Source organism: Sphaeramia orbicularis, chromosome 6 (genome assembly GCF_902148855.1).
Source record: "Sphaeramia orbicularis chromosome 6, fSphaOr1.1, whole genome shotgun sequence".
NCBI classification, from domain to species: domain Eukaryota; kingdom Metazoa; phylum Chordata; class Actinopteri; order Kurtiformes; family Apogonidae; genus Sphaeramia; species Sphaeramia orbicularis.
In genome coordinates this window covers 51,940,455-51,966,544 of record NC_043962.1, presented here as the reverse complement: position 1 = coordinate 51,966,544, position 26,090 = coordinate 51,940,455, and the positions used below count along the sequence as shown (strand labels likewise).

The 26,090-nt window shown below is 37.9% G+C and overlaps 1 protein-coding gene across 1 annotated transcript in view; it reads left to right on the top strand.

Moving 5' to 3' along the window:
- The first annotated feature begins 9,305 nt into the window (after window positions 1-9,305).
- Window positions 9,306-26,090, top strand: part of LOC115420820 (suppressor of tumorigenicity 7 protein homolog) — an 87,894-nt gene continuing 71,109 nt past the window's right edge. The window contains 1 exon segment of the mRNA XM_030136366.1: window positions 9,306-9,894. Coding sequence (XP_029992226.1) covers window positions 9,873-9,894 — 22 coding nt within the window. The 5' untranslated portion in view covers window positions 9,306-9,872.

Here is a 26,090-nt window from a genome sequence, read left to right as displayed (position 1 = left end):
TTTTCGTCATAAAATAAGGCTTTCATCTTGCTACCCAACCCCATAGCCCAGACATGTGAGATTGTTGTCGAATGTACTACATCGCAAGTATTTGCTAGAAATTGTTGCATCTCCTTCAATGTTGCTGTCAGCCTCTTGACAGCCTCCCTGACCAGTTTTCGTCTTGTCTTTTCATCAGTTTTGGAGGGATGTCCGGTTCTCAGAAATGTCACTGTTGTGCCATATTTTCTCCACTTGATGTTGACTGTCTTCACTGTGTTCCATGGTGTATTTAATGCCTTGGAAATTCTTTTGTACACTTCTCCTGACTGATATCTTTGAATCATGAGATCCCACTGATGCTTTGGAAGCTCTCTGTGGACCATGGCTTGTACTTTAAAATGTGACTACAAAAATGGCAGGAAAAGCCTACTAGAACAGTCCAACTTTGTTTGGGGTTAAGCAGAGGGACTTAAAATGGTGGCAGGTGTGTGCTGACTATCATTTAACATGAGTTTGAATGTGATTGGTTAATTCTGAACACAGCCACATCCCTGGTTATAATAGAGTGTGCAACCACATGATTTCAGTTCATTTTTGCTTCCCCTCCTTAAAAGATTTCAGTTTGTTTTTCAATTGAGTTGTAGAGGTTATAGGTTACATTAATGGTGGAAATGTTTTGAAATGATTTATCTTGATCTATTTTTTATTTACATCACAAAAACCTAGCATTTTAATAAGGGTGTGCAGACTTTTATATCTACTGTAGATACAAGTTCCCTAGATGTTTTCATCTCCATCCACTTATGAATATTATTTATTTATCTTATTCCTTTTTCTGCTCAAAACCAAAAAACATGATCTCCACTCCCTGTCAGCAAATACTTGTTTCCTCAAATTGGACTGAATCTAGATAGAACAGGTATTTTGTTTTAAGTAATTTTCTACTTCATACCATAACATAACCATACTCCTCACCATAGGATCTGAAGTACTGTGACATATTGCATACTATCTAAATTTTGCCACTGTAACACACTACATGCATTTTCTGTTATGCCTCTTAAGGACAACCATAACTTGATGTCAGTTGCTGTGCAGGTTGTGGATTCATTACTCACCGCACAAGAAAAGCCCTTAACATATACACCGTGTGAACTCTGTGACTTCTAGATGCTGATGGAGCCCAGGGTTATTTCTACACCTAATCCTCATCCTGCTCTCTACCCCTTCCTTTGCATACAGAGACAGTTTGATGATTGATGCGTCCTTTTCACTCTGTTTTTAATACCAAATTTACTGAAGCTACTCCTCATTTGAAAAAACGCACAAATTTGAATCTATGCAAATTTTATGATAAAATTAACATCAATCTGTGAAGCATGAGGCACAGCTGATATGAAGCTGTGCCAGGTATGTGCACTCCTAGTTTACTATGTTTTGGTCTTCTTGTAGATAATACACTCCAGGAAGGGTTCAGGATGTTTTGTTCTTCTTATACATGATATGGTCAGAATACTTGGGTCTTTTTGCGTGCAATAAGTTCAATATATTTTGGTATTTTTTCTGGGAGAAGTTCAATACATTTTGCAACGTGATATCACAGCCACTTTTACACAGAGATCCCGGAAAAAAGATGACATGGTGATCCCACCTTTTTTCCACCATTGATCGTTTTACACAGCCAAGCCAAGGGAGTAACAGGTGAGACAGGGTTATGTGAACCGAAGATTATGGCGTAAATTGACACGCGATCAAATGGCGTTGAATAACACGTGAAGGGACGAAGATGTGTACGTATAGCATGCCAAATGCCATAATAACTGGTGTGACGTTTGATTTCATGAGATCAGTGTCACATTTTGATCATTTTACTGTTTTTAAGGTCAGTATATTTTGGTCTTTTGTATGCAATAATTTCAGGATATGTTTCTTTTCTTACACAGTAGATTTGGTATATTTTGGTCTTTTTGTATGCAATAAGTTCACTATATTTTGGTATTTTTTCATACGAAAAGTTCAGTACATTTTGATCTTTTAAATGTGATAAGTTCAGTAGGCTATATTTTGGTCTTCTGTATGCAATAATTTCAGGATATTGTAGTCTTGTCTTACACTTTAGGTTCAGTATATGATAAGTTCAATATAGTTTGCTTTTAAAAGTAGATTGTCCCCTTTTTTATGCTACAGGATCACATTGTTTCAGGTTTTACACAGTCTAACATGATCATCGCTTCTCTGCACAGGGTGTCAGTTTATGCCCCGTTTCTACTGCGTGGTATCGACTCAACTCGGCCTTTTTGCGTTTCCATTACAAAAAAGGACCTGGAATTTGGTACCTGGTACTACTTTTTTGGTATCACCTCCACCGAGGTTCCAGGACTGGGGACCAGATATTAAAAGGTGACGTGTACACACTGCAGACCACTGATTGGTCAGAGAGTTGTCTCTGTGACCCGCCGTTTTACAAAAAACAGATGCGGAAGTGGACAGTAAATATAGCAGTACATGAATTCACATGATAACAGCCCAAAACTACACCATGGTTGGTCGAGGAGATTCAGTCTTTGGTGGCCGACGTAAAAATTCAGACGAGACAACACGCAACGAGCGAGTTTATCAGCAACTCTCTGAACAGACGACATGGAAGTAACACGCCGCATTGCTATGACGTCCAGGTACTGTAAAGTCGGTAGTATCTTGTAATGGAAGTGGTCTCCAGGAATACTGAGCCGAGCCGAGTCGAGCTGGTTCCACATAGTGGAAACGCGGCATTAGTGTCTTCATAAATGTTAACTCTGATGTTTTTGGAGGATTGCATCAATGGAATGGTGTTTGTATGATACTTATTATATCCAATGTCATTGACAGAGTAATGTCAGATACCTTTCTCTCCTTCTTTAAAACCTCAATAATTGCATCTTTTTCACTGTTATTGCAGATCAAAATAGAAAAAAGATGTTCATCAACCAACTTACTGAATTTATGCAAGTTGCACTGACTTCTGTAATAATTATGTTTTTACAATTTACATTGTATAACACATTATGTCAGTGGACTAGTTTGTCAAACAGTCTGAAAGATTGCATGTGATAAGGAACAAGTGCATTATTATAATCATGGTAATGATAAATTTAGCATGCATTATATATTTCTTATATCTCTGGGGTTTATATTTCATACATTTTCAGCCAAAACACGGAAAAATGTTTCGATCTTTTGTTGTACTTTTTTCAGCATTGCGATTGTTTTATCTATATAGTATTTTTAATGGTCCATGACCATAGGAACTAGTTAAAAATCATAAACAATTATTTTGTTCACTGTACACATTGTTGAATATGGATTCACATTATCTTTATTATACCTCAGCCCGCCCAGGGGTATAATATAATTATTATAATTAATATGTAATACAATTATATATTCTGTTTAATGTAGATATACCAGGAATTCTGTCCATCTAAGATTTTTGTCCAATATTTTCAGGCCAAGGGTTTTCAAGTGCGCACGTTATGTTTTTGTTTTTTTTTATCACATGGCCTGGCTCAACTGGACAGTAATAGAGATAAACATCTCTTCAGCGTCATTGACTGACTGAGATTTGTCTGGATTAGTTCACATAAATTCTCAAAGACCCACCAGATTAGAAGTGACAGCCCACTGCTCTTGTCTTTTGTCAAGTCAGTATTTTTAAATTATAAGGACAGGATTATGGTGGAGCTGAGTTTTGCAGACTCACTTCTAGTGCATTGTTTGAGTCCACTTCAGGATGTCTTAACATCCAAAGGTTTATGACTACATGTAGACTGACATGGACCTCACTTCTCTGTTTGGTTGCCAGTAGTCCGGTACTCTCTGTAGAAAAAGCTCCCTGTTTTGACCAGTTGGTGTCAGCAGTGACAGTCGAAGTAGACTGAGTTAATTAGATGATGCGATGTGTGAATTTGCCTTCAGGAAAAAACAGGAATCTTGGTTCACTTGTACAATGCTAAACCCTTGACATTTTCAGACATCTTTATCTTAGTTCTTTTTATTTCTTCTTCTTCTACCTCCTTTTCCTTCCACTTGATTTTCCTCCATCTTTTTCCTTCTACTTCTTCAATCTTCTTTGACTTCTTCCTCCTTCTTTTTTATTCCTCCTTTTTGCCGTCGTCTTCTTCTTTGTCCTTCTTCATTGTTCATGATGTATGCAGACTAGATGTTCTACCACTCTGTGACATACACCTCTATTTTGCAGTTCAGGTTTCTGCATGCAAACTAAAGACTGAAATGATAAAGCACATAGTAAAAAGGTATGATAACTAGAAAAGAACTTGGAGCACGCAGACCCTAACCCTAACCTACCCTCGATCACCACCAAAATTTAAGGTTATAATAATCATGGCCCTTATCCTGATACTGCAGTTTCTCCTGGTTTTTTTAAATTTATTTATTTATTTATTTTATTATGTTACTTTTTTGGTTCTAGTATTTACCTAAGTTTGTTTGAACATTTAGGTACATGAACTATACACTTTTTCAACAAGAATATATAATTTTACATTATTTTTAACCATTATTATTAATAGATCTGTGTAAATGTGGAAAACTCTAGCAGACAACATCAAAATAAGTCATAAGATGTACGGGTTATTTTTGGTGCTTTCCACCCTGAATTTTACATGATTTTGGCTGAGATGAAGACACAAAACCCTGAATATTATTTCTCTGTAGTGTTTAATCTGTAAAATGTTGTACTGTAACATTGATTTCATGTGCAGCGTCCTGTGACACCTGAAATCCATCTAGTCTTTCATTTTTACTGTGATGGAAAAATGGCTGGATGAACAAAATGAGGGAGAAGATGCCTGGAGGTCAGCCGTCATCTCTAACTAACAATTTCATAATGGATGCTTTAGGTGATAACCTCAGTCAAATATGCGGACTGACAGATAGCTTATGTCACATGACAGATTCCAGGTATTTGAGTAATTTATCAGTTTTGGCTTTTGTTGCTTTTAACTCCTTAATCCATACACATCAAGTCTTGAGAAGTACAACACAATGTCATCATCCTTTACTTTTTATTCTTCTCATTTCTCCTCGTGCCAAAGGATGGCCACACTCCACTCACGCTTATTTTCAGTTGCCTAGCAACCAGGAGGAGATGCTTTTTCAGGGTGGTACTTTGTGATAAAGCGGAGGCGGGGTGAGGTGAGCATTGTTCAGAAATACATGCAGCACCACTGAAGCACCTCACTGTTCCATTAGTCAGAACAGAACCAGGCTCAGTTAGCACCACCTTCACTTGGGTTTCACCACCATCACGGCACAGGGTCTGAGTCCTCATCCTCACGCTGACATAGAGATCGAGGTCTGGTGTTACAGTGTGGAGAGAGGGGGCCTGAAGTTGACAGTGAGGAGCTTCTACAGTCCGCCCTCGAGTAAAACCAAAACCACACTGTCACACAGACCAGGCTCAGGCTTCTTTGACTTGATAGTTTTTGATCTCAAACAAAGAACTGAATGATTGTGATGATACACATTTTATATTCACCCCACTTGTGGCTGCTCCTGCTGCTGAGGATGCTGAAAATAAGTTTATCCCAGAAAGACTGAAACCAAACAACAAAATTGTGGCAATTCCTTAAACTAGACACTGAAATGGCCTCAACACAGAGAAGATGCTAATGCAGCACCACAAGAAGATTGGTTTTGCACATATAGTCCTAATATTTGAGGATAAGTATTTTAGTAGTGCAGCAGGAGAGAAGTTTGCCTGAGCTGCCTGAAGGACTTTTAACCATCTAAAGTTTAACCACCGCGACCTTTATCATAATCTTATGAAAAACTAAAACACATAAAAAAAACTCCGTCTACAACTTCGTCCGCAATGCAATCTTCAGTCTCCGAATCTCTTTACGCTGCAACTCCCGTATTAACCTAACTGAAACCTCACGGCATGCCACTGAATTTACTATGTTTCATACTACATTGAACATACTTGAATATATAATTTGCACTTTACGTGTGTTTTTTTTTTATTGCTCCAGTTCTATGGCAAGTCTAGAGCAGTTTAATTCCAGTGCACTATTTGTTTACAAAAGGAAACATACTTGAATTTACAGTATACTTATTTGCATTCAAAGATTTTTTTGTTTCGTACAAAAGCGAACATACTTTGTTTTAATGGTTAAAAGCTTTATTTATATTTAAAGAGTATATCTTATATTGTTTTGCAAGAAAAAAATAAACAACTTTAAGGTTAACAAATAATCGTTTTTAATAATCGTGATTTCAATTATTGCTAAAATAATCGTGATTATTTTTTTTTCTATAATCGAGCAGCCCTAATTATTATTATTATTATTATTATTATTATTATTAGTATTAGTATTATTAGTATTAGTATTAGTATTATTAGTGTTATTATTATTTTTATGATGATGGGAGTGTTTCCAGGAGGCTAGTGGGAATGTTGCTTCAAGTGGTGATGATGGCTTCACGGGGAGCCTCCACTGTCTGGAACTGATGTCCATTTTTGTTAACTTCCCTTGCCATCCATCCCCAAATGTTCTCAATTAGATTTAGATAAGGGGAACATGCAGGATGGTCCAAAAGAGTGATGTTATTCCTGTGGAAGAAGTCCTTTGTCAGGTGGGCATTGTGAACTGCAGCGTTGTCCCGTTTTTAAACCCAGTCATTACCACCTCAGTCATGAGGGATGCCCCCTGCAACATCTCCGCATAGCCAGCTGCCGTTTGACGCCCCTGCACAACCTGAAGCTCCATTGTTTCACTGAAGGAAAAAGCACCCCAGATCATGATGGCGCCCCCTCTACTGTGCCGCCAACAAAACATCTCCAGTGGGATCTCCTTGTCATGCCAGTAATGTTGGAAGCCATCAGGACTGTCAAGGTAAAACTTTTCTCATCAGAGAATAAAACTTTCTTCCACCTTTCAGTGTCCCATGTTTGGTGCTCTTTTGCAAAGTCAAAATGGGCAGTTTTGTTGCGTTGAAGGAGACGAGGCCTATGAAGGCAGTTTTTGTTCGTAAAGCCCTTCTCTGGCAGATGCTGTCTGATGGTTATTAGGCTGCAGTCAGCACCAGTAACAGTAATTTGGGTCGATGATCATCCATGTCTCGACAGACAGCCAGTCGGATCCTCAGGCTCAGTGCTGGTGAAAGTTTTTAGGGTCTACCACTTGACTTTTTGGTTCCATAACCCTCAGGACATTTTAAGAAATTCAAAATGACTGTCTTTCTGCATCCAGCCTCAGCAGTGATGGCACGTTGCGAGAGGCCTTGCTCATGCAGCTCAGCAATCCGACCACGTTCAGAGAGGAAAGCTTTTTTGCCTTTGCCATCAGGAGGTAATGACAGTTTGAATACCCGACAGAAAATGACATTAAATCCAAATTTTTTGCACAGATTTTGGCTTTTAAAGGCTGTGGTCTTAAACTTTTGATAGGCTGATGAGCAGCCTATTTCAGTTTAATTGTTGTATTCAATAAACTGCTTATTCGGTTTTTTTTTTGTCTCACTCTCATTTCTTCTTTTTGCATTTTGAAGCTCTACTTAGAACCTTCTTAAGATCCAACAGTGCAAAATGTAAATTCATGCAATTTCTCAACTGGTCTTAAAATTTTGATTAGGTGTGTCCGTCGTGTTGCTTGTAGAATTAGAATTATGTACTGAGGGTCCGGATTGGCGGCTCTCTAAAAACCAAGCATTTCACCCTAAGTGGGCGTTGTTTACTGGAACGTCACCATGCACATTCTTGGAAGTGCTGTGCCTGCGCTTGTGGACTGCGTAGCAAAATCCAGGCAGTGGTGGAGCTTTCCCCCACTTCCTTATTGATGTTCTCCGACATCGTGCCATGTTGTTGCTGGTGGTACATGGTGGGGTTGGAAATGAGACCTGCAAAGTGCACCCAGTATCACCCTAGAACACCTGTAAGGTGACAGCATTCACTTTAATGCAGAGGAAAATGTTTTGCAGAACATCCAATCATTGTTGGCTGAGGTGTGTGGAGGTTGATCATCACCACAAAGGCTCTTTTCAGAGCCACTAAAGCCACTGTAAAGAGCATTACAGAAGGTTCCTCTCTGTTTCTCTGGTTAATGGCTGTGACACAAGCACTAAAGTAACCAGTTTGTCAGCGGTGTGGTCCCAGGAGAAGTGTGTATACTCTTAATTTTTTATTTACTTGTTTTTTAAGTAGTCCAGAAAAACACCCTGTTTGAGAAACAGTGACATGTCAGACTACTCTATTTAGTTTACCCATAAATCCATCAATAGTATTTGCTCACTATGAAATTATCATGACTTGATCAGGAGCAGTTTGTAGGTTTTACTGGTCACACAAGCAGACTGCATGAATGTAAATGTATTCAGCATAAGGCAAATGTGGTGTTACAGTTATTATTTTTTTTATTTAAATAAAATACTTAAATGTGAAGTTGATAATGCACACTTGTTCATATTTCACCTTGAGTAAATCATTCTCTTCCATACATCAAACCTAATCAGATAAACTTAAAAGTACACTGTCCATGATGTAGGCAATGTGTGTCATGCAGGATGTAGAGCCTGGGGGGTGGGGCCTCTGGCACATTGTCCGTCCATCCGTCTGTTTGTATGTGCAAAATCTTTGGCATGGACTGAAAGCTGAGGATTTTCAAGTGCGTGTGCGTTATGTTCGTTTTTCTTCCTCTTTTCACTTCTCTAGTCTTTTAGTCCTTTTTCGTCCCCCCCCCCCCCCCCCTTTTTTTTACCTCCTCAGTTTTTCCCTCCTCATTTTTTACAGTCCCAAGTTTTTCCTCCTCCTTTCTTTTCTTTTGCCTACTATTTTGTTCTCCCCTTCTTGGTCTTTTACTTTGAATTTCCTTCCCTGGTGTTTTCCTCTTTTTCCTTCCTATTCTTTTCCTCCTTGTTTTTCTCCTTTCCAAGTCAGGACCTGTTTTGTTCCTCCTCATTTTCTTTTCACTTTCCCTTGTTTTTTTTCCTCCTCATTTTTTCTGTTCCTTCCCTGCATTTCTCCTTTATTCCTTTCAAATCTTTTCCTCCTCCTTTTTCTCCATCCCAAGTCAAGTCCTGCTCTTTGGTCTTTTTAAATTTTTTCTTGGTTTTTGGCTCTCTACCCTCTCTAATTTTCCTCCTTATTTTCCCCCTCTACTCTTCTTCCTTCTCTACCTTTGTCTCTCCTTTCCCTCCCTATGTCTTTATCTCTCCTTTTTCTCCTTTTTTCTCCACTCTTCCATCACTCAGTCCCCCCCTTCTCCCCCTTCCGTCCATCCTGACGTCACTCTCTGTTTGCATAGCCATTGTCTTACAGCGGCTGCAGCGGCAGCAGTGGTGGCAGTGGCGCTCCTCACCAGATTTCTAGCTCCTTTCTCCCCCCTCCTCCACTTCTTCCTCCTCCTCCTCCTCTCCCCCCTCCCCAGGAAAGCTTTTCTCTCACCCCCTCCTTCTCTCTTCTCCATCTACATCGAGTGACAGAACAGAGGCTGAGGAGGAGGACTGCAGAGAGAGTGGAGATGCGTTAGCCTACCACAAATACTACATCTCCACGTCTGGATATCTGCTTATTTTTACTACCTATTGACTGATTGGAGATTTAATCCTCCCAAGGTTTTTTTTTTATGATTTTATGCAACTGGATTTACGGAGCGTGATTGCAGGGGGAAGCCTTCAGCGGCGGCGTTAAGTGGAGCAGGGGCATCTGGCCGTCTGGGAGGCAACGACGGCCGGCTGGCTGCATTGTGTTGCTTTGATGACCCCCGCTGTGTAGCAGCCTGCTCATCAACCTCCCCTCTCTCTCTTTCTCTGTCACCCTCCCCTTTATTTCTCCTCTCTTTCCTCCTCCTCCTCCTCCTCCTCCTCTCTCCATCACAGCTCCCGGCCCAGCCATGTTCGGCACAGAATCCTCATGTAAGTACCATCAACACCATCATCCCACCGCCTGCCTCTCGCCTGTTTATGGCTTCTTTTCAGTTTGTCTAATCTGATAAAAAATTGAATTGAATCTTCTTGTTTTGCCTCCATGGTTGGTGGTGGCAGATTGCATGGAGAGAAATCTGGCATCTACCATTTTAGCACAGAGTCGGCACTCACTACTAAGCTAGCTGGTCATGCTGAGCGCACTGACTGCTTTGCATTCTCTCACTCTCAACCTTAATTGTTTTTTCTGTTTTTTTGTTGTTTTTTTTGTAATTTGCGTGCACTGTGGTCATTTACATTTTCACTCTAATAATGCCCTAATGATCTGGATGATATTCATCTCTGCACGTTGTGAGTGAATATCAGAAGATGGATGCTTTCAGCAGAGTTGCATCGTTTTGCAGAAGCATCAGCCTCCTTTCTCTACAAATTAAGCCGTATTCAGCCTCACATGCTACCAAAGCTAATGCAGCTCAGTGCTAATATGTGTGTTTACATGCACGTGTGTATCTGGGCAGTGGCAGCTCTTATACCCCCTCTGAAGAGTTGTAGTGTTGATCTTTAGGTGGGCTGTTTGTTAGATCCCCCTTCCATCCACCTCACCCTCTCAAGACAGCTGGTTTGATCAGTACCGTTATGTCTCGTTCCACTACTCATTCGATGCTTCAGTCAATCTGTGTCAATCTGATTGATTCTGTCAGAGCTAAAAGTAGCATTTTTGTTTTGTTTGACATGGGGAGCAGCTGGTGTGTTAGCATTGTGGCTGTTGTTGCGGTGATGGAGAGCTGTCATGCACCACTCGTCTGCTGCTCAGTGTAATCTTTGTTTATGAAAAATGTGTATCGCTGTTGAGGTACAGTAAACCTTCTTACGCTCCAGGTCTTCAGTTTCAAATTTCCTCAAAGTCTGTCTGAGCTCGTCCTGACAGGGATGCTTATTTACTGTGAATAGTTGAGGTCATTTGAGGGTCAAACTTCATGCTTTCACTCAGTTAATGTGACAGCAGCTCCTCAGTATTTCCTTTTGCTCTGTAGGTCTGTTTCAGTCTTTCAAAGGTGTGGGAATATTTCTCATGCAGATTACTTTTGAAGATGCTTTATAGTGCTAGACACCACCACTATTAATGTTTCTTCTGCTATTATTTTTACCCTCGGCCCTCACCCCAGGGTATTGTCATCAGCTCATCATCCGTTTGTCTGTATGTGCAAAAACTTTGGCGTGGACTGAGAGCTGAGGGTTTTCAAGTGTGGGCATGTTATGTTTTTATATATTGTCATGCTGTAGGATTCATTATTATGTTTTAGTATATTATATAATATAATAGTATCTATGATTCTTGTTTTTTACGTCTTGAAATTAGTTCTTTATATCTACAAAAAGAACACTAGTCAACCATGTTTCTACATTAAGTTAAACTGGATGTCCCTTTCTTCTTTTTACTGTTTTTATAGCCAGTGGCATTACTATCACCAAGTGTGGATCAGAATTTATATCCCCTTAACTGAGAAAACCAGACTGGACAAAGACTGGCTTTAATTGGGGACATTTGTGGTTTTTATAGGCAGAGGTATTCAGCTGATTGCAATATGTAGGTTCATTGCTGGGTGCCACTAAGTGTTACACACTAAACCTGTAATCAGACGTATCCTTCCAACTAACTGTTATGACTTTACAATGCAGAAATTAAATACCCACATGGCATGGAACATCCCTAACATTGCATTTTGTGACAAGCAGAGGGAATTATTGAATATTTGGATGTCTGTGGCCACCAGCAGCTCACTGGCATCCTGTACTTGAAATGATCCAAATCATTTTAATCTCTAACATGTGTTGACACTAACTGAATCATTAAGATGTTAGAGACTGTAGGAATCACTATGAACACACTTGAAGACACTTGGCCAAGCAGCATTTATGTAAAAACCACGAACATATATGGACTTTGATATGCATAGTTTGGTGTTAATTCTCTTCTATCTCACTGCAGCCACACAATAACACAAAAGATCTATAGAGTTATATAACTTTATATAAAGTTAAGCAAAGTATCAGTGTGAAACCAGTATTACTGCACAGTCAGATGTCTGCAGCTACCAAAAGCTCACTGAGTTACTCTCAGTAAAAGCTTGTGTAGCACTATAATTAATAACAATGCAGTAGAAAATTTTTAATTAGCCATTTGCTCCAAGCATGTAATACAGTGCATCTGGTACGTCATTCATATTAGGTTTTGCACTTCCAATACTACTATTTTGTCCATGTCAACTAAATAAATGTACAGGGAATCAGGGCGATCTAATCATCTTTCTGTGATTTCTCAGAAAAGTAGATCATTTGCTAAATAAACATTGCTTGGTTTAGTTCACTGAAATGTCTTCTTACTCTGTCAATTTTTTTTAAGTTTCTTGGTTGATTAAAATCTGTTGTAGTTCATTATTTAAAATTAAGAGTATAATATTAAAGTAGAGAAACAATATCAAAAGAGTTCACTCCATGCACTTACACCCAGAAGGATGAAGTGAGATCTTGCACATGTTAAGTGGAGGGGATGAGACATTTCACCTTGGTGTAAATGTAACCTTATACAGTATGTATTATTGTCATTGGAGACAAAAGCTGTATTGATAAATGAGAGTTCGAAGTAACATACAACAGACCAACCTTGATTTTTTTTTTTTTTCCTGGTAAATAGTGTGTTTTGTATGGAAGCATATTGCATTCACACAAAAAATTAAATTCGGCTTTGTTTTTCTGAATTAACGAGAAAATTATCTCGTAATTACGAGAAAAAAATTTCTGAATTAATGAGATACTGTTTTCTGAAAAACATTAAATTCGGCTCTGTTTTTCTGAATTTACGAGATACTGTTTTCTTAAAAAAAAAAAAATTGCTGTTTTTCTGAGTTTATGAGATACTGTTTTCTGAAAAAAAAAAAAAAATTTGCTCTGTTTTTCTGAATTTACGAAATACTGTTTTCTGATTTAAAAAAAAAAAAAAAAAATTGCTCTGTTTTTCTGAGTTTATGAGATACTGTTTTCTAAATAAAAATAAATTTGCTCTTTTTTTCTGAGTTTACGAGTTACTGTTTCCTGAAAAAAATTAAATTCAGCTCTGTTAATCTGTGTCAGTGGGACAGCGGTCCCTGATCCAGGCAGGAGCTCCTTCTACCTGTGCTGCTGTAAACCTCTCGGGGAAGCGTAAAGTTGTTTCCGTACCCGTAACCGGCTCCGTTTATGGATCATGGAACTAGTTTCATTTACAGAACTCGGAACTAAGCTGTGCTCCGACCTCCAAGCCCAGCTTCGTGCACATATCAAGCCCTCCAAGTGCACCAGCGTGCAAGCCCGACAGGAGCCGGCGCTCGGAGCCTGTAGCCCAGCTTCCTGGAGGGCACGACGCGGTGATGGGAGTTGGCATTAATGAAGTCAAATAAAATGACATTCGCCAGCATTAAAGAAAATATAAACAGCAGAAGAGTGCAAATGTGTATTAATTTATTTGTCAGACCTGATGGAAAGCATTATTCAGAACTAGATCCGTGGAGGGGCGGCTTGGTGTACTGCCCCCCCCCCAGATAGCTTTCCATCAGATCCAGCAAATTTTTTTTTTTTTTCAGAAAACAGTATCTCATAAACTCAGAAAAACAGAGCAATTTTTTTTTCAGAAAACAGTATCTCGGAAATTCAGAAAAACAGAACCGAATTTAATGTTTTTCAGAAAACAGTATCTCATTAATTCAGAAAAACAGCACCGATATATATTAATATGTATGTGTATATATATATATATATATATATATATATATATATATATATATATATATATTTTTTTTTTTTTTTTAAACTTATTTTTTCTCGTAATTACGAGATAATTATCTCGTTAATTCAGAAAAACAGAGCCGAATTTAATTTTTTGTGTGAATGCAATACGCTTCCGTAGTTTTGTATGTCTAATCTGTTCAGCTTTTTTGTTGGAATCCTTTAAGATTTAAGAATTATCCAGTGCCTCAGTGGACATAATGAAGAATGTCAGGGTTCATCAAACTTTCTTCTTCCATTATTTCCAGCAAAATAGACTCTACAGCAGGAATTAGGTTTAACAAAACACACGTTGTGTCAGTCCACTTTGTTTAGCGTCCATCAGTTGGAATCTGTAATCTGAAGCGTTTCTATCAAGTTGAAGAAATACTGTCCATGGGATCACAGTTGTGGTGGGTCATTATCCAGGATCTGCAGGTAATTCAGACTTTAGACACATCCGTTCTAACAAACGTACTGATTAGGTTGTATAATATCAGCCTCATTGAATGAAAGCTGCTGTAATATGCACACAACGGGAAAAATGAGGCAGGTTTTCCATAAGATAACACAACTTTAAAGTAGTGCAGTAAAAACTTTGTGACATATTTTATAGTCTAAGAATTGAAAATGATTTACAATGATACACATTTTCCTTTTGTCTTTTGGGTTCCTACCACCATCAAACTGTATGACAGCAGCTTGGCCTAAAGTACATTCTGCTCTGAACACTTTATCAGCCATCAGTGTCACTCACTCACACACTTACCAAAGTCACCTACTGCACACTTGTTACTTTATTTATTACTATTATTATTACTTTTATTTGGTCATTTTAGTCACTTTCAGTCAAATTTTTATAGATGTTTTTTTTTCTATCTTTTTTTTTTTTTTTTTCTATGGTTTTTGATGCATATTGTCCTGTGCTGCTGTACATTTGAATTTCCCCCTTGGGGGATGAAAAATCTTATCTTATCTTATCTTATCTTATCTTATCTTATCTTATCTTATCTTATCTTATCTTATCTTATCTTATCTTATCTTATCTTATCTTGTCTTGTCTTGTCTTGTCTTGTCTTGTCTTGTCTTGTCTTGTCTTGTCTTCATTTGCAATCTCAGCTAAAACACATTTATAGAAGTTGTAGTGTTTTTCTTAATTTTGAAATGTATCATAATTTTTTTTGGAATTTTTTGGGGGGAATTTAGTACCACAAATCTTCAACTTTCACTTCAGACCAAAACTCAGCCTTTAAACCTGGACAAAATAATCATTTTGACATTTATTGTGACAGTTATCTTTATGAACTAGTAATTCATTTTTTTATTGTGAGAAAATTTTTTGCATGTATTGCCTGGCCTTAGTTACGATACATTCAATATATTGAAATTTTTTGAGCAAGGATTTATCTTGCAGACTATCGTTACCTATCGTTGACTGGAACTAATACATACAATGCTAATTTGATAGCCTGTAACCGGAGCTGGTTGGAGACTATAGCTTGCTAGTCTCTAGCCATAACAAGTCTAGGTAGCAGGCTAGTGCTCACTAACTATACGCGAAGCCCTTGCAGGGATTTAATCATTAGTGACTTTTCTGCAGCCTGTATTGCTTTGGGTTAAATACCGATCTTTGAGAATTGAGTCTTTTGTGTTTATCCAATGAATCGATTAGCTATTAAATGAATCTACAGAGATATCAATTATTAAAATCATTGTTAGCTGTAGCCCTACTCCTCAGAATTGACCCATATCAGAAAACATAATCCTGTGCACTTCCTCATGTCTTAAAAGTACCCTGCCACACATATTTCATCACTTTTGTGGTAATGTCTTAAGTTCTGCCATGGACATTTTTTGTGGAAAAAATGCCTTGGTTACCAAGTTTCAAGCCATTCTAACATGGTATAGAAAGCCTGCTGGAAAACTTGGCTCAATTTGCACCAGTTTCATGAATATTCAACATGCTAATCTGCTTGACTCTGACTGGCTAACAGCTAGCCAATGAGAGCCCAGGTTTTCAGCCCTGCGCAACAAGTAGAGGAACTGGTGGAAAACAAAAATGAAACTTAACATGCTTTGAATGTCTGACTTCCAGCTTTTATACCTCTCTTGTACGGCAAACCATACATGGAATTTTCACAACTTCTAACCTGTATCCACTGGGCCCCCTCCATTGCTCTATGGGAATGCTAGGCCCATGAATTTGTCATGTTTACCCCCACTTTATGGCGCCCCAGCTTGCTGTATACAAAAACTGTCACTGAGCTTGACGAATTCTGTGTGCATGGGATCACCTGGGCGAGATCATGAATAGTAATGAGCTCAGGCATTAACACGTCACACTGATCAGTTTTTCTAATTGACATGATGTCTCCGCTTATTTCGTTTCAGTGGCAGTACCAGACAGAGGAGGTAGCAGTTAATTTTCAAATTCACTACATAACACAAACAACAATGGACCTAACATATTTCAAAAAATACAAGTAAACAGTTTTGTGTGGCAGGGCACCTTTAATTAAACGCTGTTTCTCTGCTGCGTTGACTAAGGTGGGGTACACACATAATAATCGGGCTGGTTTTGTCCCGATTTTCCCCCTTCCCGACCAAGGATGGCCAACGTCAGATTATTTTATGTTTTATAAGATTATCCTATCAGATTATCCTGTGGTCTGAGGTGTGTTAAGAGTGAATTTGTCCCGATAATTGGCTCTGAAACGGGTTGGGGCCAACAATCGTAAATATTAAACTTGTTCAATATTTACAACAACAAATCTTCACGTGTGTGGGGAAAGCTGACAACACCGGGGCAGAGTCCTGCATGGGTCCACTTTTCCAAACCCACACCCACCTCTACCCATGTACATTAGACTTGCAACCCGACCCAACCCGTTATTAAACACATTGTCTACACATAACTTACTTTTAAGGGCTTCATTTTTGTGTAAAACGCACGGCATCATTAAATCTCTAATATGTGCTGCTCACTGACAAATGTGGCCGGATGTGAACAGACGTGAAGCTCACTTAAAAATAAAACTGGATGTGGATCAGCCACGGTGAAATTAGATGATCATCATCATTAAATATCCTGCAAATTATTTTCATCCAGAAAATTTTAATTTTTTCTACTTCCTTGCCCGCTACCCATCCACATTTTGTTTAATTTTACCCAGGCCTGTGTCTGCAAAAGTTCTTCCCTTTTTTTTTTTTACCTGTCCCTGCATGTTTTTGCGGGCTACCTGACCCTTTTTTTTGGAGGGGGGGTTACCCGACATGATTCAGGACTCTGCTCCCGAGTCATGCTATGTTTTGCTCTTCGTTTTTGTTCGATCATGTTTGATCACGGGAGATTTCTGTCTTGAAGGACTAGATTCTAGATTGGTGGTGGGACAGAATTGTTATTTGTGTGGTGTGGTGTATTGAGATTATCGAGCACACCACACACAGTACGATCAAAACTTTTCAAAGCTTGATTTTTTGTCTTCATGTATGGGGTCTATGCCACATAAAAAATCTCTTCAGATTGAGAAAATCCTTAGGTGTGTACCCCGCCTAAGTGCTGGATTTAACTGAGTGACCCTCCATGGTTTTTAACGACCATCAAATCTTAATAATGACCTCAGTGACCCCAATTTGAACAGGAACATCATCTGCTGTGCACTTTCACTGTAAGTACAAACACCCCATCACACAAAATTTTGACCCCACAAGCCTTCATCGCTTCACCTTCACAAACCTGTGATAATTAGCAACTGCTTCTTCGTTTCACTGTCTCTTTTTTCTTTTCTTTTTTCCTCCTTGTTTTTTCTGTCTATTTCAGGAAGAAATCCATGCTTTAGGAGTTTTTCAAGAAGCATCATTGAGATGGAGGTCAGCTTTTTTTTGTTTCCCAGGTAGCACAGGATTTTATCCCTCCCTGAAGGGATATTGATCTCTCTCTTTGGAAGACATTTATACTTGATCATTAGAACACAACAAGCACTGGGAGAAAGTTAGATACAGAGGGAATAACTTGTTAAAAAACTTTAGATGAAAAACTGTAGCTGGTTTTACACAGATCCTAATAATCTGAAAAAATGTGATTTAACCACTTCAGTCCTTAAAACTCATCTGAACACAATGCAACTGCTCATTTTCTCCTTTTATTGTGAAGATCTGTCTTAGAGATGAGAGCAAATATTTACCGACTCTTCTACCATCAAAACAGTGTCTGAAATTTAGTCTAGCAGTGAAAGAGGAATTTTCTCTTGAACCTGTTGAAGTTTTTTTTCTCTTCAGATTATCTATATATAGGTTATAAGTAACAATCTTCATGTGGGTGTTGAACTCTTACATTTGGGCAACAATTTTTATTGAGAATTTAAAGTTACAGACTGAAATTAACAATGTGATAGGAAAATATGATGCCTAAAAACTGCAACAAGACATTGTTTCTATTTTATTTTTTACATGATATGTATTTTGATGCAAATAACACAAGGGAACTTGCTTTTGCAATATAAATGGAAGTAGATATGCCATCTCATTTGTTTTTGCTGACTCGACATTTTCAGCAATTTTGACATTTTTTACTGTCGAGTCTTTAACCCCATTTTAAACATTGCCATTACATTTGTTATGTTACATAATTTAAATAAGATGTAAAATCCTAAATACATTTGCAATGTTTGGGATACATCTGAAGTAGATAATTTGTATTAAGTCATAAGATTATGGAAAGAAACATTGATTTTGCCTGATGAGAACATTTACATCGCCTTCAATGTAACCAACAAATAAAATGATTACTTTTTATAAGGCATTTTTTGTTGACCTAATGACATGTTTAGACAGCATAAAGTAATGTTTAGTTGTGCCATGTGATTGCACATGTCCTTGCTTGGGGTCAAGACCAAGGTCATATGATGACCCATTTAATAATAATAATGGATTAGATTTATATAGCGTTTTTCTATGAACGCATACTCAGGATCCAACCACCACCGAACATTCATACACCCGAGTGAGTAGCAGCACCGGAGGCAAGGAGGGTGAAGTGTCTTGCCCAAGGACACAACAGCACATCTAATAATTATTCCATGCATTATATGTATACAATGGTATTACATTTCAATTGTAGCATTATTTGTTCATCATGCAAATGGAATATCATTTTGACCATTTTTATGGAGTCTTTATATTTGTGGATATATTTATCCATTGCTATTTATTATATTTGTCATTGATTACTTTGTTACAGATATCTTGAGGGAAGTACTAAAGAATTAGCAAGAAGTAGCAGAGACAAGGGAGCAAGCAAGATCTTCACCTTAAGAGCCAATGCTCAGATTCCCCAACAAAAGATAATCTTAACTGTCAGTGCAAATGAATGGCAGCTTATCAAATTGATAATACAAGTCCTGATTGAGCATAAGGATGAGTTTACTACAACGCTGGTTGTTACTGGAGAAGAACCTGCTCCTATTGAGACAAACTGTGGTGTTATAATCAGAGGGCAAGATACGGCAACCACACATGAAGAAGCCCACACCATTCTCATCCACCATATCCAAGCTGTTGAGGCCTCAAGAGTTTTGGTGGTTTCAGAAGATACAAATGTTTTTGTTTTATTATGTCACTTACTCAGATGATGATGATAGGCCCTGCTCATGGCCATACACCTATTGATGTAAATGCTACAGTCTTGAAACACCAGAAGTTAATGGCTAACTTATTAGCTGCTCATGGGCTCTCTGGATGTGGCACTGTTGCCACCTATTTTGGTGTTGGAAAGACGACTATTCTCAAAGTGTTAGACAGCACAGCATGATCTTACCAGACATGCAATGAAGCCGTGCCAGTTGAGGATGTCATTGGACAGGGGACCAGATTTCTTTTATCTTGCTATGGTCAATCTAACTGCACCACTATGAGTTAGGCCTGACAGAAGATCTGGTCAAAAAAAAGAAGCTAGCAGTGTAGGAGGAGCACCCAAATTAAAAACCCTTCCCCCAACTGATGAAGCTGGAAAGGAAAATATGGCTAGGGTTCATCTACAAGTGGCAATCTGGAGGCACGCTATCGAACCTGACCCCCCTACAGTGGACACATGGTTGGGCCAAAGAGGATGGCTCTAACTCACTTATTCCAGTAACTGTGGCCGACAAAGTTCCATTGGCCCCTGCAGAACTTCTACAAATGATCAGGTGCTCCTGTACTAGTAAATTGCCTTGTAAAAGCCAAAGATGTTGATGTCATAATGCAGAATTGCCTTGTACTGTCTTCTGCACATGTCAGAGTGGAAGATCAGAGTTCTGTTGCAATGAAAGAAATAGGGTTGAACCAGAAGAAAATGATGATCCTAATGAAGACAATTCTGAATGAACATGACACAGTTAAGTAAAGTGAATATATAACAGTGCAGTACAGCCAAGCGTATCGTCATGATATATGTACTCTTATGTACAGTTACTATAAAGTATATTAAAAGAATTCAGAATACCTTGTCAATAGTATTGTCAAAAATCATACAATGCTGACTCAGCAAAAATTTATGATAGATTATAACTACTGCAAATGCGTTGACTAAATGAAAATTAAGTTTAAAAAATGTTTTTTAGAATCAAAATATGTAATTGAGTTAATTATTAAAGAAAAATACATCTATTAGAGGCTTTTTGTGTAGGTTTCTTTTGGCAAATTGATTATTTTCATACAATGTTTTTAAAACCTCAATAAAAAGGAGTTCCACGCCCATCTTGACATTTTTGTCCAGAACACCTTTAAACTTTAAATATAATCAGGAAAGAACAAAATTGTAACTGATGAAACTGGGTCATGCTACCCATTGCTGGACTGATTCTTTTTTTTTTTTTTTTAATTACCCTTTTATAAATTTAATACATGTTTATACATTTATTCTTGCATCATTACCTCTTTTACATCATTTTTTTTTCTTTTAGCATTCAACACCTCTTATTTAATTCTTGCATTTTGACCTTTAAATCAGTTATATCATGTTAACACTTTTAGGTATTTTTTTGTTGCATGTTTAATGTGATGATTTAATGTTTGTTTTGTTACACCTTTTACGTATCCTTTTGTATTTTAGATGAGTTAACCTAAACTCTTTCAGAGTATACTCATGGGCCTGGCCAAGCCAAAGTTAACATCAGGGTCATTTTCTTTTTTCTCTAAAACAATATTTTTGATTACTCAGCATGAAAGACATATCTCTAGTTTCTAAAACTGTGTTTATTTAATTTGTATCTGAATTACAACTAGGTATATAAGAAAATATATGAGCATACAGTGTAAATTTAGAACAATAAAGGCTGCAAATGAATGTATACAGCATAAATTCAGAATGTAAATAGCAATGTGTAAATAAATATTTTCAAAATATATGCCTGTGTCTAATCTTATATTTCATAATAATCAAATACTATAATGATTTTGAATGTTATCAGTATCTTAATAAAATCTTTGATTATTTTAACGGTGCATCACACTGAACAAACGCCTCACTCCGTAACTTTTTGGGATTCTCACTCCGTTACCATAAATTAATGTCTTTTAAAACTAAAATAAAAATGATACCCATTTCATTTTTGGATATAATGTACTCTCATATATTAAGAAAAGTGTGGTCTGCTAATATTTGCACTTTCCTTGAGGAACAGCACTTTTTGGCATTTTTTCCAAACCTTGAATAACTGCTGTATATTTTTCCTCACCCTGTTACTTTGTCAGTGATGATAAATCCATGTTTTTAATTAAATATTTGGTTGTTATTCCTTAATGACATGTTAAAGTACTTGCTTAGACCTACAGTTTGTGCTACTATGGTTGCTGCTTAGTAAATTTTTAAAAACAGATGTGAAATGATTAGTATTGCTGCACAGTGCTTTCTCACTTCGTTACTGACTTGGCCAGGGCCTCATACTATTTTAATTCAGAAAATAATTCACATAGCATATAAATGTTATAGATTTTGCCCCTGACAATAAGTTTTGGGAAAATGGCTCCTGAGCATTTCCATTGAGTTGTAATGATTACTCTATTTCCTTTAATAGTGTCCAGGCCTTTATATCTCTGAGCTGCAGAAGGTACCAGGGCTTTACTTTAAGGAGGTTTATATTAGAATTAGTCCTTTATTTTTACTTTCTTCTCTTTAATATATAAAAATGAACATTAGCGCCAAACTTAATTTTGATCCACCCCTGTTTTCAATCTTAATGTAAGTGCTGCCCTTCTGTTTCTAAAATTGATAATTGGGCTAAAAAGTTTAGACACAAATTTGCAGTGACTGACAGTAACACATTATATAATAGACACCAGATGTTTATTCATATTTATATAGTTATTGTAAACAGTTTGTGTTTTTACAGCTTGACCACGTGCCACACTGTTATTATAGACCCCGCTCGTAATTGACTCCCGGTTTTTAATTTTAGGAAATACATTATCTGAGTTTTAAAACGTAACCGCTGTGAAACAACCAGAAAATAATGTTGTATTTTCTTATTTCAGTGCGTATTTCTCTTTCAAGCAGCTTGCTCTCACATTCAATCTATTACTCACTCAACCATAAGAGGTGGAGTTTGATAAGTTCTGTTTACAAACAACTGGTGAGAAATATTACATAATTTAACCTTTACATATCAGATCTTAACTATGTAAACAGTTCAGTTGGAATTTGTTATGGAACAGGTTTAATCAGGTCAAATAAATATAGTCCATACAACCACCGTGATTTGTACTGCAGTTTGCTGGACCTGAACTGGTTCAATCATCCTGGAGCCTCTTTGCTATTGATTCTCCCTTTGATGTCAAATTGTCTTTGGAGGAACAGTGACCTTATTATCAAAGCTGTGTGTCAGTTAAATAACAAGTTGTGGATATTACTGGGAGAGATCATTGGGCTTTTACACATTTTGATCAAGTCAAGGAAAATTTGAAGCTTTAAAGTGCAACTTTATTTTCCATGTCTATAGAATGTCTGGTGTTTACGGTATCATCTGTGTAAATATCTCACTTTTTTTTGTTTGTTCTGTTTTTTAGCACAGTCACTCTGACATTTTATGAATCTCAGTCAGTTCACTTTGTCAAATTGGTGGAATGAACTGAACCAGACGTGTAGTAGTCCGACCTTTATTTTTAACTCCCTCTGTTAAATATACGGCATTATGCTGTAAATACAATTCCAGCACTTCCTGTAACTTTTTCAAATTAAAAGCCATGTAGTGTTTTAGTGGATAGAAAGCCTAGGTTTTTATTAGGAAACATTTGTAGGTTTAATATCTGCATCAATAGTTTGATGAGTGAAGATTTAGGAATGTTCAGCTGCAGATATGGAATGTAACATTCATTCAAGTATGTTTTCATAGTACTTAATTGCCTGGAAAGTCATAATGACTGTTTGTGTTTTTTTTTGTTTTTTTTTTGGGGGGGGGGGCTACAATAAGTTTCAATGAGTCCTTTTCCTTTGATACAGTTAATCTTTTCTTGGGCCCAAAAATGGTGAAATTGGGATTTCCAAAGCAAATATGATCTCCTGAAATGTCTGGTTTGGTCCATAACACAAATATATTCAGTTTAGTATCACTGGGGAGCAAAGAAACCAGAAAATATTCACAATTTCACTCATTGAAATAATTGATTGATTAACTGAATAGCTGACACCTGACTGATACAAGTTTTTCTATAAATTACACATTTTTGGATAATTTTGTCCAGTTTTATTACCAGATAATGGTCCAAATAAATGGATGATAACCTGAGAGTTACTTCTGTTTTTTCAGCCTCGATACTTGGTAAAAACACTTTGCTGCTGTGACTTTCACACCTACCTCACTTGGCCTGGACTTTCCTTTTTGATTTAACCCAAATGTGCATCTGTGAAGCCCCCATTAGACCGAAGTGGCCATCGTCTGGATAAAACTGAACTGTGGTTCGGTGTAAATACTTTGAGTAGTTTGGACTTTTAGAAGGCTGTCATTACAAAAAAACAAAAGAAGACTAACAAAAGCCCCCTTTTACACAGCACCTCTGTTAAGGGAATATTTCGCCTTTATTCCCGAACGATGTCCGTTTAAATGCAATGGTGGTATCATTTGGTCCCACTTTTATTGCGGCTTTGTAATGCCTCTGGAGGTAGTAACAGAGCTGTGATAAAGGTGGAATCATGATTCTGGAACGCTATGTAAAAGGAACACCTCTCATTCCGCAACCAAGGTGTGACGTTTTGATGACGGCGACCTCTGCACCTCAGACAGCGGGTACATATGGAGGCACTGGCATGTGCCAGGGATGGCGCAGGTGCTGTAGCGCCGTGCCAGGGATGCCACCGCAGCTACAGGCCAGGGTGGCATTGTGCCACTGGTGCTGCAGCTACATGCCATTTTCACCCATGGCATGAAGCTGAAGGACCAGCAGCCATGGCGGCTGCCGCAGAATCCATGCCAATGTCTCCATATGCGCACTATATGCTGCGCTGCATCACTGCCCCGTCTGATTCCGGAACGCAGGTCTGCTGTTTATAAGTCCAGCCTGTCTCACCTCTGTTACTCCTTTGGCTTGGCTGTGTAAATCAGTCAATGGTGGACAAAAGGTGGGATCACCATCTCGCCTTTTTTCGAGATCTCTGTGTAAAAGTGGCTAAAGAGAAGACAGAGTATGTTTACAGTGAGGCTCATCTATAAAGAAAGACATAGCACGTTTGATCCTAATGAACTGAACCAAAAAAGTACAATGAAACAAAATGCATTATCCTTCAAACTCTCAAGTGAAAAAAATCTTATAATGGCTGCAAAAACCCTGTACGCTTTAAATTAACACAGTAGAAAGATGCATTATGTATAAGATAAGTCTTTATTGATCCCACCATGTGGAAGTTTCACGGTTAGCAACAAAATACAAATTGCAGAGAAGACGGGCAGAAAACATCCAAGAGTGAAACATGAAATATAGAGAAAAAACATGAAATGTGCTGATTGTATAAAAACTTATATAAATTTAGATTTAAATGTTATTTACATATTTACAATATAGTTGCAATACAGGCATAGTAGGCACAATGACTTTATCTTATGGTTTCACTATTTTGGGACCAGTCTTTATTTGTGTTGACTCATCTCATGATGATGAGACCAGCAGTATGTCAACTTCCCTGACATGTCAGGTGATGCCAATGTCATAATCTCCTCTGTAGAAACATAAGTATGTGCTCTAACTGAGGATGATTTGTGAAAGGCTCTGATATGGCTCTATGTTTGTGTGTAAGATTAATGTTAGATTGCAAACAGCACTGATAAGGATGAGCTTAACCAAATGCAATTGGAAAATGGAAGTATGCTTTTATTGGGGATTGCTGTAGGCCTCTACTGTTGTCTACATCCTCTGTCATCACTGTCCATTATGATATTTTCATGCAGGGTCTGATCAGACTATTACTTGGATAGATGACATCATCTTTCAGTGTGAGTGATAAGCCTCTAATGGGCTGTTGACTCTCCTGCTGAGGAAGCTCCAGGTTGTGTGTTGTGATTGTTTGTTGCTCCGTCAAACTCCATGAGCAGAAAGGCCAGGGTGCTTGCTGAAAATGGCCATTTGACGAAAGCTGAAACGCTCTCTGACGGCAACCAGCTCTCTCTGTTGCTGTGGTAACCCCTGTAAGAATGGCAAAACGACAGTGCGATCTGGTTTCTGTGGTAACTGCTGACTTTTGCTATTTTTGTCTCTTGAGCTCATATGGTGGTCGGAGGTTGAGTGAACCAAAGATGAGGCTTATTGTAGATAAAGGATCTTCAGTCCTCACTGAAGATCCTTTATCCCATGAAAAGACACACAAATGCATTCCCGTGGATCATGACCTCTGACCCTAAATCCTCACCCAGCAGATGCACAGTCACTAGAATAAAATCCCCCACGAAGCAGTTACACTACAGTACACAAATACCGAGAGGCAACCTAAAACTGAGGCTGAAGCAGTGAGATGCCATAACTGCAGCATCCACAATAGACGTGTTCACAATCCTGACACCAGGAGGCAGATGTCTGTCTGTGTGTCTGTCTGTCTGTCAGCACATGCATAAATGATGCGTCTATGGCCAAATGCTTTCAAAATTGGGTTAATCTTTGATTAATTATTGGTAAAATGGCAGAAAAATTATGCTTGTTTTAGATGTTCATTTTATTGTAAGGGTAGGATAGAAAAGATGAAAATGAAGTACCAAATAGCTTCTATTCCTGAAAATAAGAAATAATTAAATAATAACTCGCATTTTAGTAATTTTGTTCAGTTTGATGTAGCCTAATGTGAAAACAAACAAAAGAAGCATTAAATAAAAATTGGCAAAATAAGCTGCTGATGTAAAGTCTCTGGTAGAAGTTGATTTTTTGTAGTT